Source organism: Tyto alba, unplaced genomic scaffold, assembly GCF_018691265.1.
Source record: "Tyto alba isolate M040663 unplaced genomic scaffold, T.alba_DEE_v4.0 Super-Scaffold_42, whole genome shotgun sequence".
Classification (NCBI taxonomy): domain Eukaryota; kingdom Metazoa; phylum Chordata; class Aves; order Strigiformes; family Tytonidae; genus Tyto; species Tyto alba.
The window spans coordinates 21932182-21947648 of record NW_024881318.1 but is presented as its reverse complement, the minus strand read 5'-3'; the positions used below and the strand labels follow the sequence as shown (position 1 = coordinate 21947648).

General features: G+C 40.1%; 1 protein-coding gene across 1 annotated transcript in view; it reads right to left on the bottom strand.

Moving 5' to 3' along the window:
• ITGA2 (integrin subunit alpha 2) overlaps positions 1 to 15199 on the bottom strand; it is a 69530-nt gene extending 54331 nt beyond the window's left edge. The window contains exon 1 of the mRNA XM_042804680.1: positions 15065 to 15199. Within this exon, the coding sequence (XP_042660614.1) occupies positions 15065 to 15110 (46 nt within the window). The 5' untranslated portion in view covers positions 15111 to 15199. The remainder of the gene's footprint in view (positions 1 to 15064) is intronic.
• Positions 15200 to 15467: the final 268 nt, after the last annotated feature.

The window sequence follows — 15467 nt, the reverse complement described above, 5'->3', positions numbered from 1 at the left end:
GTAACTGCAAATACCGTTTGTATTCTAGTGTCTATCTGCAACTTAATGTTGGAAGTGCTGGAACAAAAAATCAGATTGCCTACTGCATCTGAAAACCTACATTTTTGAGTCATTTCATTATCATGCCAGAAGCCTTTGTTTTCAGTCTAAACAGTCGGAACAGTTGTCCAAACAGGAAAACTTAGAAATACAAACATGCAAGATAGAACTACATTAATAAATCATGACACTTAATACTGAAACTTCACTTTGCTGTGGGCATGGTATTAATTGCTCTTCCTTAGGCACCTGGGTGCCTAGGAATAAGGGTATGCCACTCCATGTCATTTTGAGGGAACCGGCAGTGTGGACTGCAGACAAGGCCCCAAGTGTCATGAGTTCACAGGGCATGGGGGCTCTTTCCTCATTCATAAAGCACCTGATTTCTTTTTGATCAAGATATGTAGCTGGACATGTGGAAGAATGTCAACTACAGAAGCTGTATGCAAAGGGCCAGAGTGCCCTATTAGCCAGGAATATACAACTCCCCCAACTTGGAGGTGGAAGAATTGAGACAAGGATGGGAACCCAGGAACAAACACAGGCCAGCTGAGGAACACCTTAGGGCTCCTAACAACCCTCCAAAAATGGAAGCAATGGAACAAATCATGACCTGTGGTTGCACTGTGCAGTTACTGTCTGAAGTGCCCAGGTGAGGCAGGTTTACAGAATTGCTCACAGGTTAATCAACATCCCTCATGATTCCCCTCCCTTCCTGTATGCCCAGAGAGAATGAGTTTCATCCACTCTACACACAAAATATGTCTCACCATAGTTATTTAGTAGAAGTCATTGTGTGGTAAAGTGGCAGCCTGTATGATAATCCCTTATAACAGGGTCCCTTTAAGGAGAGATGTGCCAATCTTTGGCATCTGAGAAATGTAAGCTTAAGTCTAAGCATTTATCTAGTTTTGATGGGCAGAGAGCTCACTGTTGGAATCGCTCTCTTTCAGGTCCCAAACTCAGTTTTCGAAGAGAGGTTAACAGGGATTATAAACAGCCCATCACAGTACCTTAACTGCAATAGTAGCAATAATAATAACAACAACAACAACATCATATTGAGAACATAAAAATCACAACTGCAGGTTTGCAGGCAAAGCTCATGACACATAAAAAATTTCAATGAATATTGTGCTTTTGCCCGTAGAATAGACAACATAAATGTTATTAGCAGAATACTAAATACTACTCAGAGTTACTAGCTTTCTACCATGAACTCAAAACAGGAAATCATATACTAGTTATTTCAAACAATCACTATCTACAGCTGGCCTCTGGAAAGCAAGCAGTCACCCCCTGCTAAAAGTATAGTTCCTTGAGAAACATGCTTAGAGATAAGTGTATTTCCTGAGTCATACTGTTAAAGACTGGAGAAGAGAATGTGTACAGACATATCACTCTGTGTTTTGCAATATTTTTGTCAGTACCACATATATTCATAGTTTGTGTCTGGGTTTTGGGGAGACAGAAGAGAGGAGTTGAGATAGATATTGACTATTGCCAGTATTGTTTTGTGATCTACTATACTTGCATTTTATCAGAATGTTTTGCTTATGTCAGATACTAGGTTTATTTTGGGGTTTGTTGTTTTCAAAGTATATTATCTTCAGTCAGAAATCAAGCACAGTTTAGCAGTGCCCCATTCTCAGAGGTCACAGTAGATCATACCGCAATGTCATCCCACACATAAATACAGAAGAACAACTCTCCAAGTTATATGGTGCACATGGAAATAAACCCTGGCTTTTGAATGAAGAGCCAAAAGCATCCTTGAATGATAAACATTTCCAGTCTGACCTCAAATCCAATGACATCTAGAGAAAAACTCCTGACTGTCTGGACTCTTACACAGTTATTAGCAAATCACACCACTAACCAAACGGTAACTTTGCTAAATGTCTTCTAAGTGTGTTGGCCAACTTTGGTGGAAGTGCATGGAAGATCTTTCAAATTGTGTCCAAGGTGAGGGTTTTATTAAATACTACAGCCAGGGTAAAAATTTCCACAACTGGATAAAACTACAGAGACCAGATGTCACAACCAACAGCCTGCAGTTCCCATGCTGGTTCAAATTCCCCTTGGGTGTTGTCACAAGTCAGACAGGAGCCAATACAACGTGTGCTGGGTCATACACTGCCTGTCCACCTGCCCTCCCACAAGTGCTGCAGTATCTCTCCCCGGACCTTCCAGGGCTGCTCTTGTGGTCCTGCTTTCTCCATGACTGGGGCTGATTTCAAGGAGCAAAGACACCACCTTGCCCAGCCCGGGGATGCTTCAGTTCCTTGCAGTTCCTCTGGGCCTCACCACAGCTTAGGGAAGCAATGTTCCTTTCTTCTCTGTGGAGTCTCATCCCGTCTCTTCACTGAACCATTTCACCAATCCTTCCTATTTACCACTGGGGCTTGATTTTATTCATTTTAATCATTTGCACTACTGTAGTATCAGAGCACTGCTCTTTGAAGGCAAGAATTTCTACCCAGAATAATGGGAAAAGTGTCTGTCAGACCACAGGTCTCTTCTCAAAACTGCCTCTATCATCCTCACTTTATGGCCATGCTGTCAGTCAAGAACATCAAAAAGAAAAGAGCAAAAAAGTAAATAGAAAACCCTGTCTTTGAAGATATGCTGTCATCTGCATTATTCTTATGGATTGGCTTTGCCTCTCACTCATGACTGCTTTGCAAAATCAAAGTAGAAAAGCTGGCAAATACACTCTGACTTACCACAAACATTATCAAGTTAACCACAGTTTCAGAATATTTCAATCACCATCACTTTAAATTCAGCTTTTTTATAATCATTAGGAGGTTTCTGATTTTTAGATCCATTCCATACAAATCTTACTTGGTTTAGACCTAGCAGGTATATACTTGCAATAATATACTAGGCTTTTTTCTGCTATTTTCCTCCATCTTATATAGTGCTTACACTATAAGGACGTCTTTTATCCAGTTTGTACATCTATCTAAATACAGTATTCAGCACAAGAAATTCAAGCATTTGTAGCCAAAAAAAGAGAAAATGGTAACTTTGCTTCAAACCTATTTTAAGCCTATGCCAGAATAAGGATTTCTCTTGTTCATGAACAGGGTGCCAATCATTGAAGCATCTAGGTTCAAAGTACTGTATATTCTAGGCTGGAAAGATTCAGGATCTGTTGCTGCCTTCGGGCAATGAACTTTGATAATTTAAGAATCTTGAAATAAAGAAAACGAATTCACTATCTGGATTTTAATAGATTTTGGTGACAGACTCCTAATTTGTGACCTAACAATCATGATGAGAGATTAGCTGGGCAAGTAAAAATCCACTTCCTAACTCTGTCTGTAAATGGCACTTTATTTACAGTCAAATAAACAGACTGCATGGAACAAAGGAAGCCAGATACCACCCTAAAGCTTCTGAAGGCCCCTCTGAAGACTTCAAAAGCAGCAGTTCCTCCCTGCTGACTGGGAAAGGGGGTTTGGGTGCTTTGGTTTAAAGAGGACAGCTTCACCGAGCAGAGTGGCTCCCAACATAAATCATCAGACAAGGAAATTTATTAAAAAAATCCTTAATGGGATAAAAGGAACTGTAAACTTTCCAATAAACTCCAGTAACTCTTTGCATGGTAATTTCTTCTGGGAGTTCCCGTATTTCAGCAACTGCATTATTGCAGTACATACCACAGGAGCTGCAGTATAGAAGTATAGCTGCTTTTATACTTCTGCACCACCATTTTCTTGCTTTTAGTAGGACAAAAAATAATACATGTTCTGACTGTGCACCTTTAAGCCTGAACATGTAGAAATTCTTCTGTAACTATAAATGACATGTCTAGTGATAGCTATAATGCCTTCTGTCTGCTGCTGTTGAAGTACAGGCTGAAACAAGTTTGTTGAAGTAATAGCTCATATTAGGTACACCCAGTTCATAATTGTTTTGATTTTGTAAGCAAAGCTCACAGCTTAAAGTAAGCAAGCAGAAAATGTCTCTTCTGTAATCAGTCATTTAATATTATGTTTATATTAGTTGTCTGATTGCAATCTCTTCTTCAGATTAATCAGTATAACAAAAAAAATTGTTTAATTGGATGAGAAAAAAAGAAATCAATTTTGTGTGTTTGATTACATGGTTTGTGAAATAAGTTTATGAAAGTTTAATAAAATATATTAACAATATTATTAGTCTGCATTTTGTGTCGTAAGTCATAATAAATGCGTTACTTTGTTTTCAGTCTAAATAGTAAAACTGAATTTTCAATCACTTTATACTACATTGCAAAGATGGTGCTCCAATTTAAGATGTCAATATATGACAGAATCCCATAATCATATGGGCTCAGTTACGCCAAGTCTCACCTCTCATTAAAACATCCAGCCAAATGGAGGCATTCACTGGTTGCTGTTATTTATCACTTGCATCAAACAGGTCCAGCAATCACAGTATAAAGAAAGAAGAAGACAAGACTCAGACCACTGAGTCTGTAAGAATCCACCTCATGCTAAGCAGTAGTTTTAAATTTATCTATTATTAACCTTGCCAGTAGGAAACTTTACAATGACGGAAACTCCATCACCTTTTTTTCCTTGATGGTACAGTTTGCTTCTTTGAACAACTATTAGCTATAAAACAGGAAAAGTTTGTTAAATAGGCAGCTATGTGACCATCTGGCTTTGTGAGTGGGCATTCACGCTGGTAAGGATGCAAGGAGAAGGAACAGAAAGAGCCCCTGTTGGCAGCTCCCCTCTGCTGCCCCTCGTGCCGCCTGCAACAGGGCAGTGGACCCTGACAAAACCAAACCCAAATTTACCAGGTCGCTGGGGGTTTTAGGGGTGGAAGGGCTAAGACTGTAGTCACTAAAGGAGAGCAAGGCCATGACCTGGCATTATGGTAAAACCAAGATAGCATTACACGCATTCTCACATGGGTTTTTTAGTCTGTGAACTGTTTTGGAAAAAAAAATAAAGTAAATACCACTGAATTATTGTCTGCTTCCTGAAGCTGTTTCATAGATTGGCAGCCAGTAAGATGGGTACTGCCTACACTGCCTTAATTGCTCTGTCTAGCATTTTTTAAAGTAAGTGTTCTTTCCAGAAGAGCAGTTTACTTTGTCCTTTATGTTAATCTGCTCCAAAAGAGCCACTACAAATTCCACACAGAAAATTTTCCCCTTGGTCTCAAAGATTTCTTCCTCCAAAGAACACACACTGGCAGGACCCTGAAGCCTGTCAGACCACACAGGGGGCAGAGAAAATTAAGGGATGGGAAGGATGAGAGGACTCATAACTCTTGCTCTCCACTGACATGGTCTCACAGCAGATTGCACACTCTGGTTCAAGCTTTCTCCATGACTGAAGTATTTCTAGGGGCTCTATTTTGGGTGGATTTTCTGGTGTTTTATATTGTGCAAAGACGCAGTGGATCTCCTTAGTTGTCAACTTGCAAAAGCAATTTTGTCTCACTCCAATACTCAGCTGGTTTATTTTTTCATCCCTTTGCAAAAATGCTCTGAAATTGGTTCACAGGTTCCAAAGTTGGTAAAGGAGTACAGGCATCTACAGTTACTGTTGGCACTATAATCACCTACTGTCCCTGAAATATTAGGCAGAAAGTGGAGTGAAGGCTTGAGAGGAAAGCAATACAGTTATGAAAGTCAGCAGTCAAGTAGTATTTACTCCATATCAAATATATTTAGTGTTACTTTAATGCTTCTTATTAAAAGGGAACAACATTTTTGGGCAAGAATGAAGTTACCCCCTTATTACTCAGAACCTATGTTATCAGAGCAATAATCCTACTGGAATTGGTCAGCTATTCTTACAGAATGAACAACACATAATTTGAACAGCTTTCATAATATGTTGTGTTTTGAAGTTTTTATTGACAAGACTGTGACTACATAAAGAACAAAACAAGCAACACACAGTTATTATATTCTATCGAACTGCAGTACAGATATTCTTCATTGTGGTTTTCAGAAGCCACCAGTCAATTCTCACTGCAATGAGCTTGTTCAGGGAACAAATCTGCTCAAAAAATGATTTACTCTTTTATGCTAACATACTAGTCTTCAGCCTGATCCACTTTACTGTACTGGCACATGCACTGTGTGCATGCACAGGTAATGACATCAAATCAGGTTCTTTTCATGTAAAACAAGTAATTCTGTATCAGTAGAACTGTTTGGGGCTTTTCTGTAAATGAACATAAATATAAAACACCTTTTTGATATATCTTTAGTATACTCAGTCAGGGCTATGTGGACTCCAACCCACTTAATGCAGGGAAGATAGAGGACTACTTATAATTCAATCTGGAAAGGTATATTAACCTTTAGCCAATATAGTCAATATCAGTCAGAAATATTTCCTCATTAGTTTTCTCCTGTATATTTACTTCTTTATTTTTTGTATTTTTTTCCTTCAATTTGTACCACTTCATCAGTATATACTCTTAATGGCAGGTAGGTATCTTCAGCTCATGTACTGAAGCACAGTTAATCTGTTTTTATTTTTAATTGAACAGATTTCTTATTGAGAACAACTTTCTAAATAAAGACAATGTGAACCTCTGACATGAATCAAAACAAGAAAACACCATGACTGGCAAGACACTGGAATTTCTGTATTAAACAGAGTATTTTATAATCCTCACTTTAGTTACTTTGTTGATATTTCATTATGCTTACACATGCTTTAAGAGGCAAGTCGTCATTTTACTGCTTCATCTATTTGTTTTACTTTATCTTGAGACTGATGTTTTCTTCACATCAGCTACAATATCTCAAACTATTTAATAATTAACAGAGAATATAACATTTAGTGTAGAAATAAATTCTAGGTCACAAAACAAAACAAAACAAAACAAAAAACCCCAACCAAACCCAAAAAAAAACCATCAGAAGAAAGGAAAAAAAATGCCTCATTTAGTAACAAATCCTCCCTCCTGCCCCTCTTCTTCCTTTCTTCTCCCTCCCTCCAACAAGCTTTCTTCGCTTAGTTGTCTGACTGCTTCTTCCTGGAAGTAGGTCAGCTTCCAGCCTGAAATCCTCCGAGTGTGTGAAAGCCTGAGTCACACTCCCTTTCAATTACAACTGTTTATGATGCAAGAAGAGTTACCAATAACCTGCTATAAAAGAAAACCAAATATGATACACACATAAATTGTGAAACAAAAGTTGGAGAGACTGGGATAACACGACTAGTCGCTGTCTATTTTACTCTTCTGGAGAGAATACTTGCTTCCACAAAAGTAGAACAGTTGCTTTTTGTCTTCAGAGAAGCAAAGTCTATAGTAGCTGTCAACTCAGAAAAACAACTCCAGAGATTCTTGAAGTATTTTTTTACTGTTTGATGTGATGAACTGGCTTTGGGCAGTTTGGAAAAGAAAACCAAAAAAAAAAAAAAAAAAAAAAAAGAGAGTAGAAACAGTAAAATGAAAGGATATCTGGCTAGAGTAAAATGAATAGCTATTATTAGCAGAGCTACTAAAGGACTACTATCCAAGCAGTGCGGCTGGATTTTTTCTCTGTTTATTGTTTTGCCTATCTTAATAAGAGAGTTACTTCATTTTCAGTCATTTCTGCTAGTCTAAATTTGACCTACATGTATTTCAGGCATATTTAGATGGGAACTCTATTTGGTGAGCATAGTTTGATGAAGTATCATGTCACTTAAATTTTTTCCACTTAGGAAAGGTTAGCTAAATTCTCATTTGAGAAATTCCAGCTAAATCTCAGTTTAATATCCATAGATCAAATCAATTCTACGTATATCTGAAGTACTGCACATAAAGATAACTGAATTTTGTACCACACAGTAAGAATACTGGATTAAATTGATCTCAAATTCATTATTAGAGCATTACTCTTCTTGTCATATTAGAATTTACAGTTAAGAAAGTAGAATCGGTGAAAAACTATTTAATAAAATGTTGTGCCTTTCTTCAGTTAGCAGTTATCACTCTCCTCAAATAGAAAATTCAAATAAAGATACAGGCACAGAAGCATTTGAGTCATGCACCCTCCATTGCAATGATACTTGGTAACCATCTAGGACATCTTGCCCAGGGACAAGGTACGCCACTTGCTTCTCCTTCAGACGGGTGTCTACCAAGGGGATTCTTCTGTGGTTTACTTTCCTTATTGTAGCATGCTACTATTAAGAAACCAGGTCACTAACTCTTGACACAGGTTATGGACACCTACATAGACATTTAGCCAACTAAGAGAATTAAGAGAACAGGACCAGCCACGACGAAATTCAGGCTTAAACTCCAGCAATTTACTGATTTGCTGTTTTAATAGATTACATAATGAAGAATTTCTTACCCAGCGTGCCTGCACAATTGAGCAAAAGTTACTCCAGGCAGCATTGAGCATGACACAAACACATCCCCCAAAAAGTTCTGGGTACACAGCTTCCTGTAATGGCATCCATCGCTGCACTAAGCTCGTGTGAGCCAAGCACATTATTCCTTATTCAGATAAGAAGTCCCATCTTGAGTCAGTTGAGGTAGTTATTTACTGGGTAAGCCAGCAGGTCAGGCAGCCTGGGCATCTGCAGTCTTATTGTTACATGCAGCTCTGTGTTGCAGCCTTAACACAGCATCAACTGCTGCTAGCTTTCTTGCTTAAGGGTCACTTATATTTGAGACAGTTAGCTAGACAGACAGCTAGATAGGTAAAAGGTAAAAACCTAACTCAGTCTTTCCCCATCAGCATCCCCATCCTCAAACTCCATTGTTTCCTGAGGGATTTCCACTGTGCAATACACTCCCTTCCAGAAGCATGTTGTTTACAGGAATTTTCTTCGAGATTTCTTTATTATCTGTTCTTTAGAAATAACCAACTGTATTAGCCAAGGAGATTTGTGTAATTAAACAAATATCTTTTATGAAATAAAGGAAGAATGATGAACTTGGAAGCAGGATTCAAAATGCAAAATAAATCAGGAACAAGGCAAGAGAGTTCTACCAGGGTTGCGCATAACTTCCAAGCCTTTCACCCTGTCTACCAGTAATTTGAAAAGGACAAAAGAATCTGACATTCATCATGTGTGACATTCAACCATGAAGATGCCATTCGGTTACACACAAAATGTCTTTGCTTATCCTGCATTAAAGAGTCTGTGTTGATCTTACTTCTTTGCCTGTGTAATTCCTCTTCTAAGTCCTAAAGAGTATGCAAGTCTTACAGATTTTTAAAAAACACGCATCCCCAGGAGAAAATAAAACTAACTTAGTCCTCTTAAGATCCTGAAATGCTATTCAGAGACTAATTCGAAGTTACTAGTACTCAGAATATTGAGTTTATTTGGTAATTCAGAACTCCCAGCCTGACTTGGAAGTGATGGAAATGCTCACACAGCTTATGTTGACTCCACTGGATGACTTTAGTATTTTCCACCTCCAGAAACTAGTGCAACATTAGCAGGAAGAACATTAGCACATATTGCTTTACAGGGATACACGCTCAGACTTTTCTAATACAGACAGAAGGTATCATTTATCTCATGTAATTCACATTCATTTCTTTTTATTATCCTTTTATAAGTGCCTTGAGAAGCGGGTATGTTCATATAACTATTTAGCATAAATATGTGTCAGTCTTTCACCTAGAGATTCATAAATAAAAATCCTTCTCCATTATCTTTTTTAACAGAAATTAAAAGCTAGGCTGAGACAGTTCTCTGATGTCCTTGATAAATTTGAATGGGAACAGCACAGCCAATTTATTTATACAAAAAATAAGCTTATCAACTTGCTTTCTCTCGATGTACAGGGTCTGAAATGCTAACACAGCCCAGTATCACAGGGCCAGAGATCACTATGTGAAAAAGAAGTTCTAAACATTAAAACTGCTAATGGAAGTGTCCTAAGCCAAGCAGATAACATGTGTTGGTATGCAAGTGCATGGCTACGCCAACGAGAATCCAGCCTGTGTCTCGTCTGCATTTCGGCATGGTTGCCATGGAAATGGGAACCGGCCTGCACAGAGCCTAACAAAGGAAACCTTTAAATGAAAATAACAACACTGGATAGAGACCGCTCAAGATTTTTGCTGGGGAAAATTACTTGCTCTACTAGTCTGAAGATGTAGAAACTCTCTTTTACCTGCATTAACCCTAAAGGAAAGCTTTTTTTTTTTTTTTTCACATTTAGCTGTTTCGACATTAAGCCATTACATTGGCAGTTCCAGTTATTAGCCCTCATGAAACTACTTGATGAAGTACATGCAAAACCCACTTTCATTCATTCAAAATTAACAACAGTGAAGAAAGACCACAATGAATAACATTTATATAGTGGCTAAGAAACACAATAAAACTTGGGAGTATTTTTTTACTACTTAAATGAAAATTCTGTTTCATTGAATCAAAAAAGCAAATAACAACTCAAAAATTGTTACAGAGCTAGACAGCACACAGTTAAAACTTTCTGGTAAGGTCTCATGTTGCCCAAATTATGCACAAATAAATATTGTTAATGTGTTTAGGAGTGTGATGGTAATACCCTGTATGCTTTCTGAAACAAACGTGATTTGTACAAAATACAAGTCCTGTAATACAGTATGAATGAAGCCTTACTTCAATGCGCAATGCTGTGAAAGGCAAAACTCCAAAAATAATATATAATAATGCTTCTACTACCTTATAAACTCCCTTAAAGTAGGAAAAAGTAATGACAGTTTTAGTTTAACAAAAGTTCACAGTTGGGTCCTGCTTTCAAACAATCTCCAGATTTTAGAATTATTTTTAACATTAACTTCACTCACAAATACAATAACAAAATAGTACGGTAACAAAGATGATCATAAAGAGGGAGAAAGGATGAAATTAAGATGAGTTGCACAGCTTTAAGTTGGTATGTGTGCATGTGTGTTATGATCATACATGGTATTTTCCCCCAGACTTCTGGCTTCATTTCTTGCACCAAATAGGCAATTTTCACTTGATATTTAGCTATCAGTTTACTCCTTGCTGCTCAGTACATGGCCTCATACTTTTTACGTACACTATTTTAACCTACTGAATTAGCAATTTCCTTGTAGATTCAACTACACAAATCTTGACCATGAGCACCTAAGTATTTGCAAGTGCAGAGAATTTATTTTTCAACACTCAAGTGAAATGACAGATCATTCTTAGCCCCATAATAAAATAAAAATAATAGTAAGAAAAAAGATTAAGGTCTAAAGTAGTTATTACTTTTGGATATCTAGTGGTACAGCTAAAACTTTAATTTTTCAGAATACACAGCACATTCAAAATACTATTTCCATTGACTTCATTCACAGCTGTGAATACACAGCAGCTTTGCATGTCAAGATGAACTTCCACAATCAGCTCAAGCCAGCAGAAGTGCTGGCTACCAGTGAAAGGGACTTTTCCAGCTTCCCTCCCTTCTCTGGCCACAAGCTCTGACTGTCCCCTATGCCAGCACTAACACTTAAATAAATTGCTCAAGTGAACAGAATCAGTTTAGCTCATCTCATCTCCAAAACCGACCTGGCCCAAAAAAGGGAAAAAATTACTCAGGCAAATGAGTCCCTGACCTGTTCCCCAGACAAAGTCCCAGTGGTAGCACAGTGAAACTGGTGGGAACATGCAATCAGAGGTGGACAGAATGTCCTTGCAGCGTCAGCCCCACATTCAGGTCAGCTTAACCAGATAGCGAAAACGCAGCTTCGGTTTTGAGAACCCCTGGCTGAGCAAAGAGAAAGAGAGGAACACAAAAGCTCCAACCACGTGTAAAAGATTTGATTTATATTACTCGCCTGAAATTGTACTCAGCTTTTGTGACAAAAAAGGAGAGAAAGAATCCAATTTTGCAATGGAAAACCAAAAAAATATTCATTTCTCTTCATCTTACCTTTCTTCCTCATTCACAGACCACCTTCTAATTTCAAAACTAAGCAAGACCAGAGCCCCAGCCTCTTCTCTGATCACACTACCCTCCCCTGTCCACAGGCAGTGCCAGCATGATGCACTGATGCACAGAAGGGACAAATCCAGCTTGCTAACCTATTTCAGGCACTTCCTAACTTTTGCATATTGAATTTTTATCACAACTTTCCACACAGCCTGAACAAAAATGGTCTGTAGAAAAAAAAAAAAAGTATGTTTGTGGGATCCTCTCCCATCCCTCTATAGAGCTCTACAGCCCGTTGCCAACAAGGTCCCCAAGACATTGCATGTTTTTCATCAGCAAGGGTCAGATATGTACCAAACAGAAAAGGGGTTAAACTTGGAAATTCTGGATTCTATTCAGAGTTTCAGAGAACATCCCACTCTCTCAGGCTGCTTTCTCCTCCAGGCTGCCTGAGTCCCACAGGGAAACTTGAGGACTCATGGTCCTCAACTGATACACCTGTGGCCCAAAAGGCATAACCCTTATTTAGCTGTGATTTTTCACTTCAGAGTTATAATGAGATGGATGTATGCTTCACAGAGTGGCGATTTTAAGAATATGTCAGAGTTATATCATTCACATCCTGGGTTGCTGGAGAAAGGTGTGTAGTGGGCTTGAATGTGAAGGCCTGCTGAGATAGTATAGGTGAGGTCACACCAAATTTTATTTCCTCCAGTAATTATGGTCCTCAAACACTACTACTGGAGAATTGACTCCAAACCAAATTATTCTCAAAAAAGGGAGAACAGCAGACCAGGATCCAGAGCAAACTGGAAAGCAGAGAGTGTCTCAAACAACGGAGACGGCTGTCAAAATGCCAAATAACATGAGAACACAAGAAAGAGAGTTTCTGTCTTTGCAGGTGTAGACCTAGACCTTACAGAGAAACAGCTACACCCCACTACAACTCCAGTAACAGAGGAAGTCTGACCAAGCCCCACATCAAGGATGGACAGAATTTACATTAGAATCAAGATGATAAAAATAGATTTCTTTCCAGAGGAATGCAGTTTTCCAAAGATTTGCTACTTGGCCAAATTTAGGTAGATTTTCAAGATGATGCAAATAGCACCTTCCTGCCAAATTTCAAATGTCTCCTCTGAAGCATGAGGGCACCTAGAGCTTTCCAGAGAAAATGTTACCAGAATTGAGCCCAGGAAAGCTACTGTATTTTCCACTGGCCTCACTCTCAGAAAGAGCTAGGCTGTTTTGGCTCTGATTCTTAAGAACAGGCTACAGAAAAAAAATGGATGTTTAAAATGTAAATTTAAAGAACCAGGTGTGGCAAAATTATAAGCAGCTAAGCGGAGTGTGTTATAACAGGAAGCATCAGGTTTTGTTGTATGGGTTGCCCTATTAAGTCCTTCACTTATTCTAATTCCTATTAATGTAATCCACTTCTGTATGCTATTGGCTTTCTGGTCAATGAGTAATAAGGTTGGTAGCAAAGTCATATTACCAAAACAGTAGTTTTATTGCATTTCTATTTCTTTCTTCTTGTAGCATCTATAAAGTCTGAAGGATTTTCCAAACACAAAAGTACACACCAACAATTAATAACACACACCTTTACTAACTGTTGCGTTACTTTTAGTTTGATTTGGACACAAACAAAACAATACCCCCCGTGCGGCCCATTTAATATAGCTGATAATTCAGAAGTGAATATACTGACATAAAGTCAAAGTTTAAAATAAACTTGGAATAGTTTCTTTAAGTACTGGCTAATTCAGCTAAGCTAGCCCAGTTAAACTCAAGAATACCACCTCCGAAAGTAAAACAGTTCATTAGAATTCAATCAATTTGCAAATGATTATGGGAGAGTTATAACTACCACCACAACGAGAAGATGCCAAATCACTCAGGGAAAATGCTGCCATCCTAAAACTTTCTTCTCCCTGCTACTTCTACAAGATCAAAAAGGCCTAAGTAAGCATTAACTCAGGAATTACATCCACTAAGATCAAATGTCATGACATATCTGAATTCAAAATTATGACAGCTTTCAACTGTATAAATGAAGACAAATCAGAGATAGTGCCTGAGCAAGGTAGACCTATCCCACTTCTGTCAGTCTCAATGCCAGAGCAATCCTCCTCTGGCAATCAGTCTTTATCTTCTGCTTTCAGCACCACTCTACAAACCTTTGCAAGTCCTAAAACCCCACAAATTACAGGGCATGTTAATGGTCCCTGTGTGCAGCAACTGTAACCAGGACAATAAAGGACGGATTAAGCAAAAGTGCAGAGTGAATGTTTTGCCCAAGGATACTTTTAAGAATTTTTCTTTTCAAAAAAATTACCAAGTTGGTTGTATACCATATATCTCATAACAGGTTAATATTTTTGTATTTGATTTCATACCCAGCAGCCGCACATTCCACTGCTGTGTTTACTATAGTTACTGAAAGAACAAGTCAGAACAGCTCATCAGTGAAAACTTACTTTTGTGATACTTCTTCAGTGACTTGCTAATTAAGGGTTTGTGAGAGTATACAGCAATATTAAAACTCTGAAAGTGCTTGGGAATTCGCTCATGGCAAGTGAATGTGATGGCTTATAGTTCCCAGGAAAATATATGTAATGGTAATTTAGTCAGCCAAGGGAAGGAGGAGATGGTTCAAGTTTCCCTGTCCTTTTCCAAGGAGCGACATCTGCCCAACAGGGTGGGAACATACCTAAAGGACTCTCACAACTCAGGAACAACAATCACAACAAGCACATCTTCTTCCCTTTCAAAAAGCCATAAATCCAGCACGTAACTGCAAATTCACACCTCAAACTGCACCCGTTCCCCTCCTCTCTTCAGCGCACACACACTCCAATTTAAGGAAAGGTGAACTCCATGCCAGTGCTGGAGTTTAGGGGCTTAACCTGCTTTAAAAACGCCGCCGGTGCATCGCACTCCCCGGGCAGCCGCAGCCACACACGCCCCCGGCCCAGACGCCTCAGAGGCGCTGGCAGCCGGGCACTCGGCTCCGCCGCCACCCGCCGCCGCGGTGAGAGGCGGCGGTGGCAGCCGCAGGCCGCCCTCCGCTCCGCTCCGCTCCGCTCCGCGCCGGGCGCAGCTTGGCGGAGCGGGGAGGAGACCTTCCTTCCGAGAGCGCGGAGACCTTCGCGGACCGACCTACCGAGAGCGAGGAGCAGCGGCGGCAGCGCCGGGCCCGCAGAGCCCATGGCGCGGTGCGGTGCGGTGCGACGCGGAGACCCGGCCGGTGCCACTCCCGCGCTGGCTGCTTCCCAGAGCGCCACTGAGCGCCACCTGCTCCCCTCCGCCCCGAAATACCCCTCCTCCTCCTCCCTCCTCTTCCTCCTCCTCCTCCACGCCCCCTCGCACGGCCGCGGGCGCGGAGCGGCCGGATGCGGCTGCCCTCGCTCACCCGCCCCGCAGCCGCGGTGCGCGCCGGCGGGGCGCTGGCGGTCCCCTGCAGACCCCGCGGCAGCCGGGTTGTCCCCCCTCGGTCCCACCCTCCCCGCAGTTTCAGTTCCTAGAGATGAGACCGGCCCCCGGCGCTGCCCAGGGCTGCGCGCCCG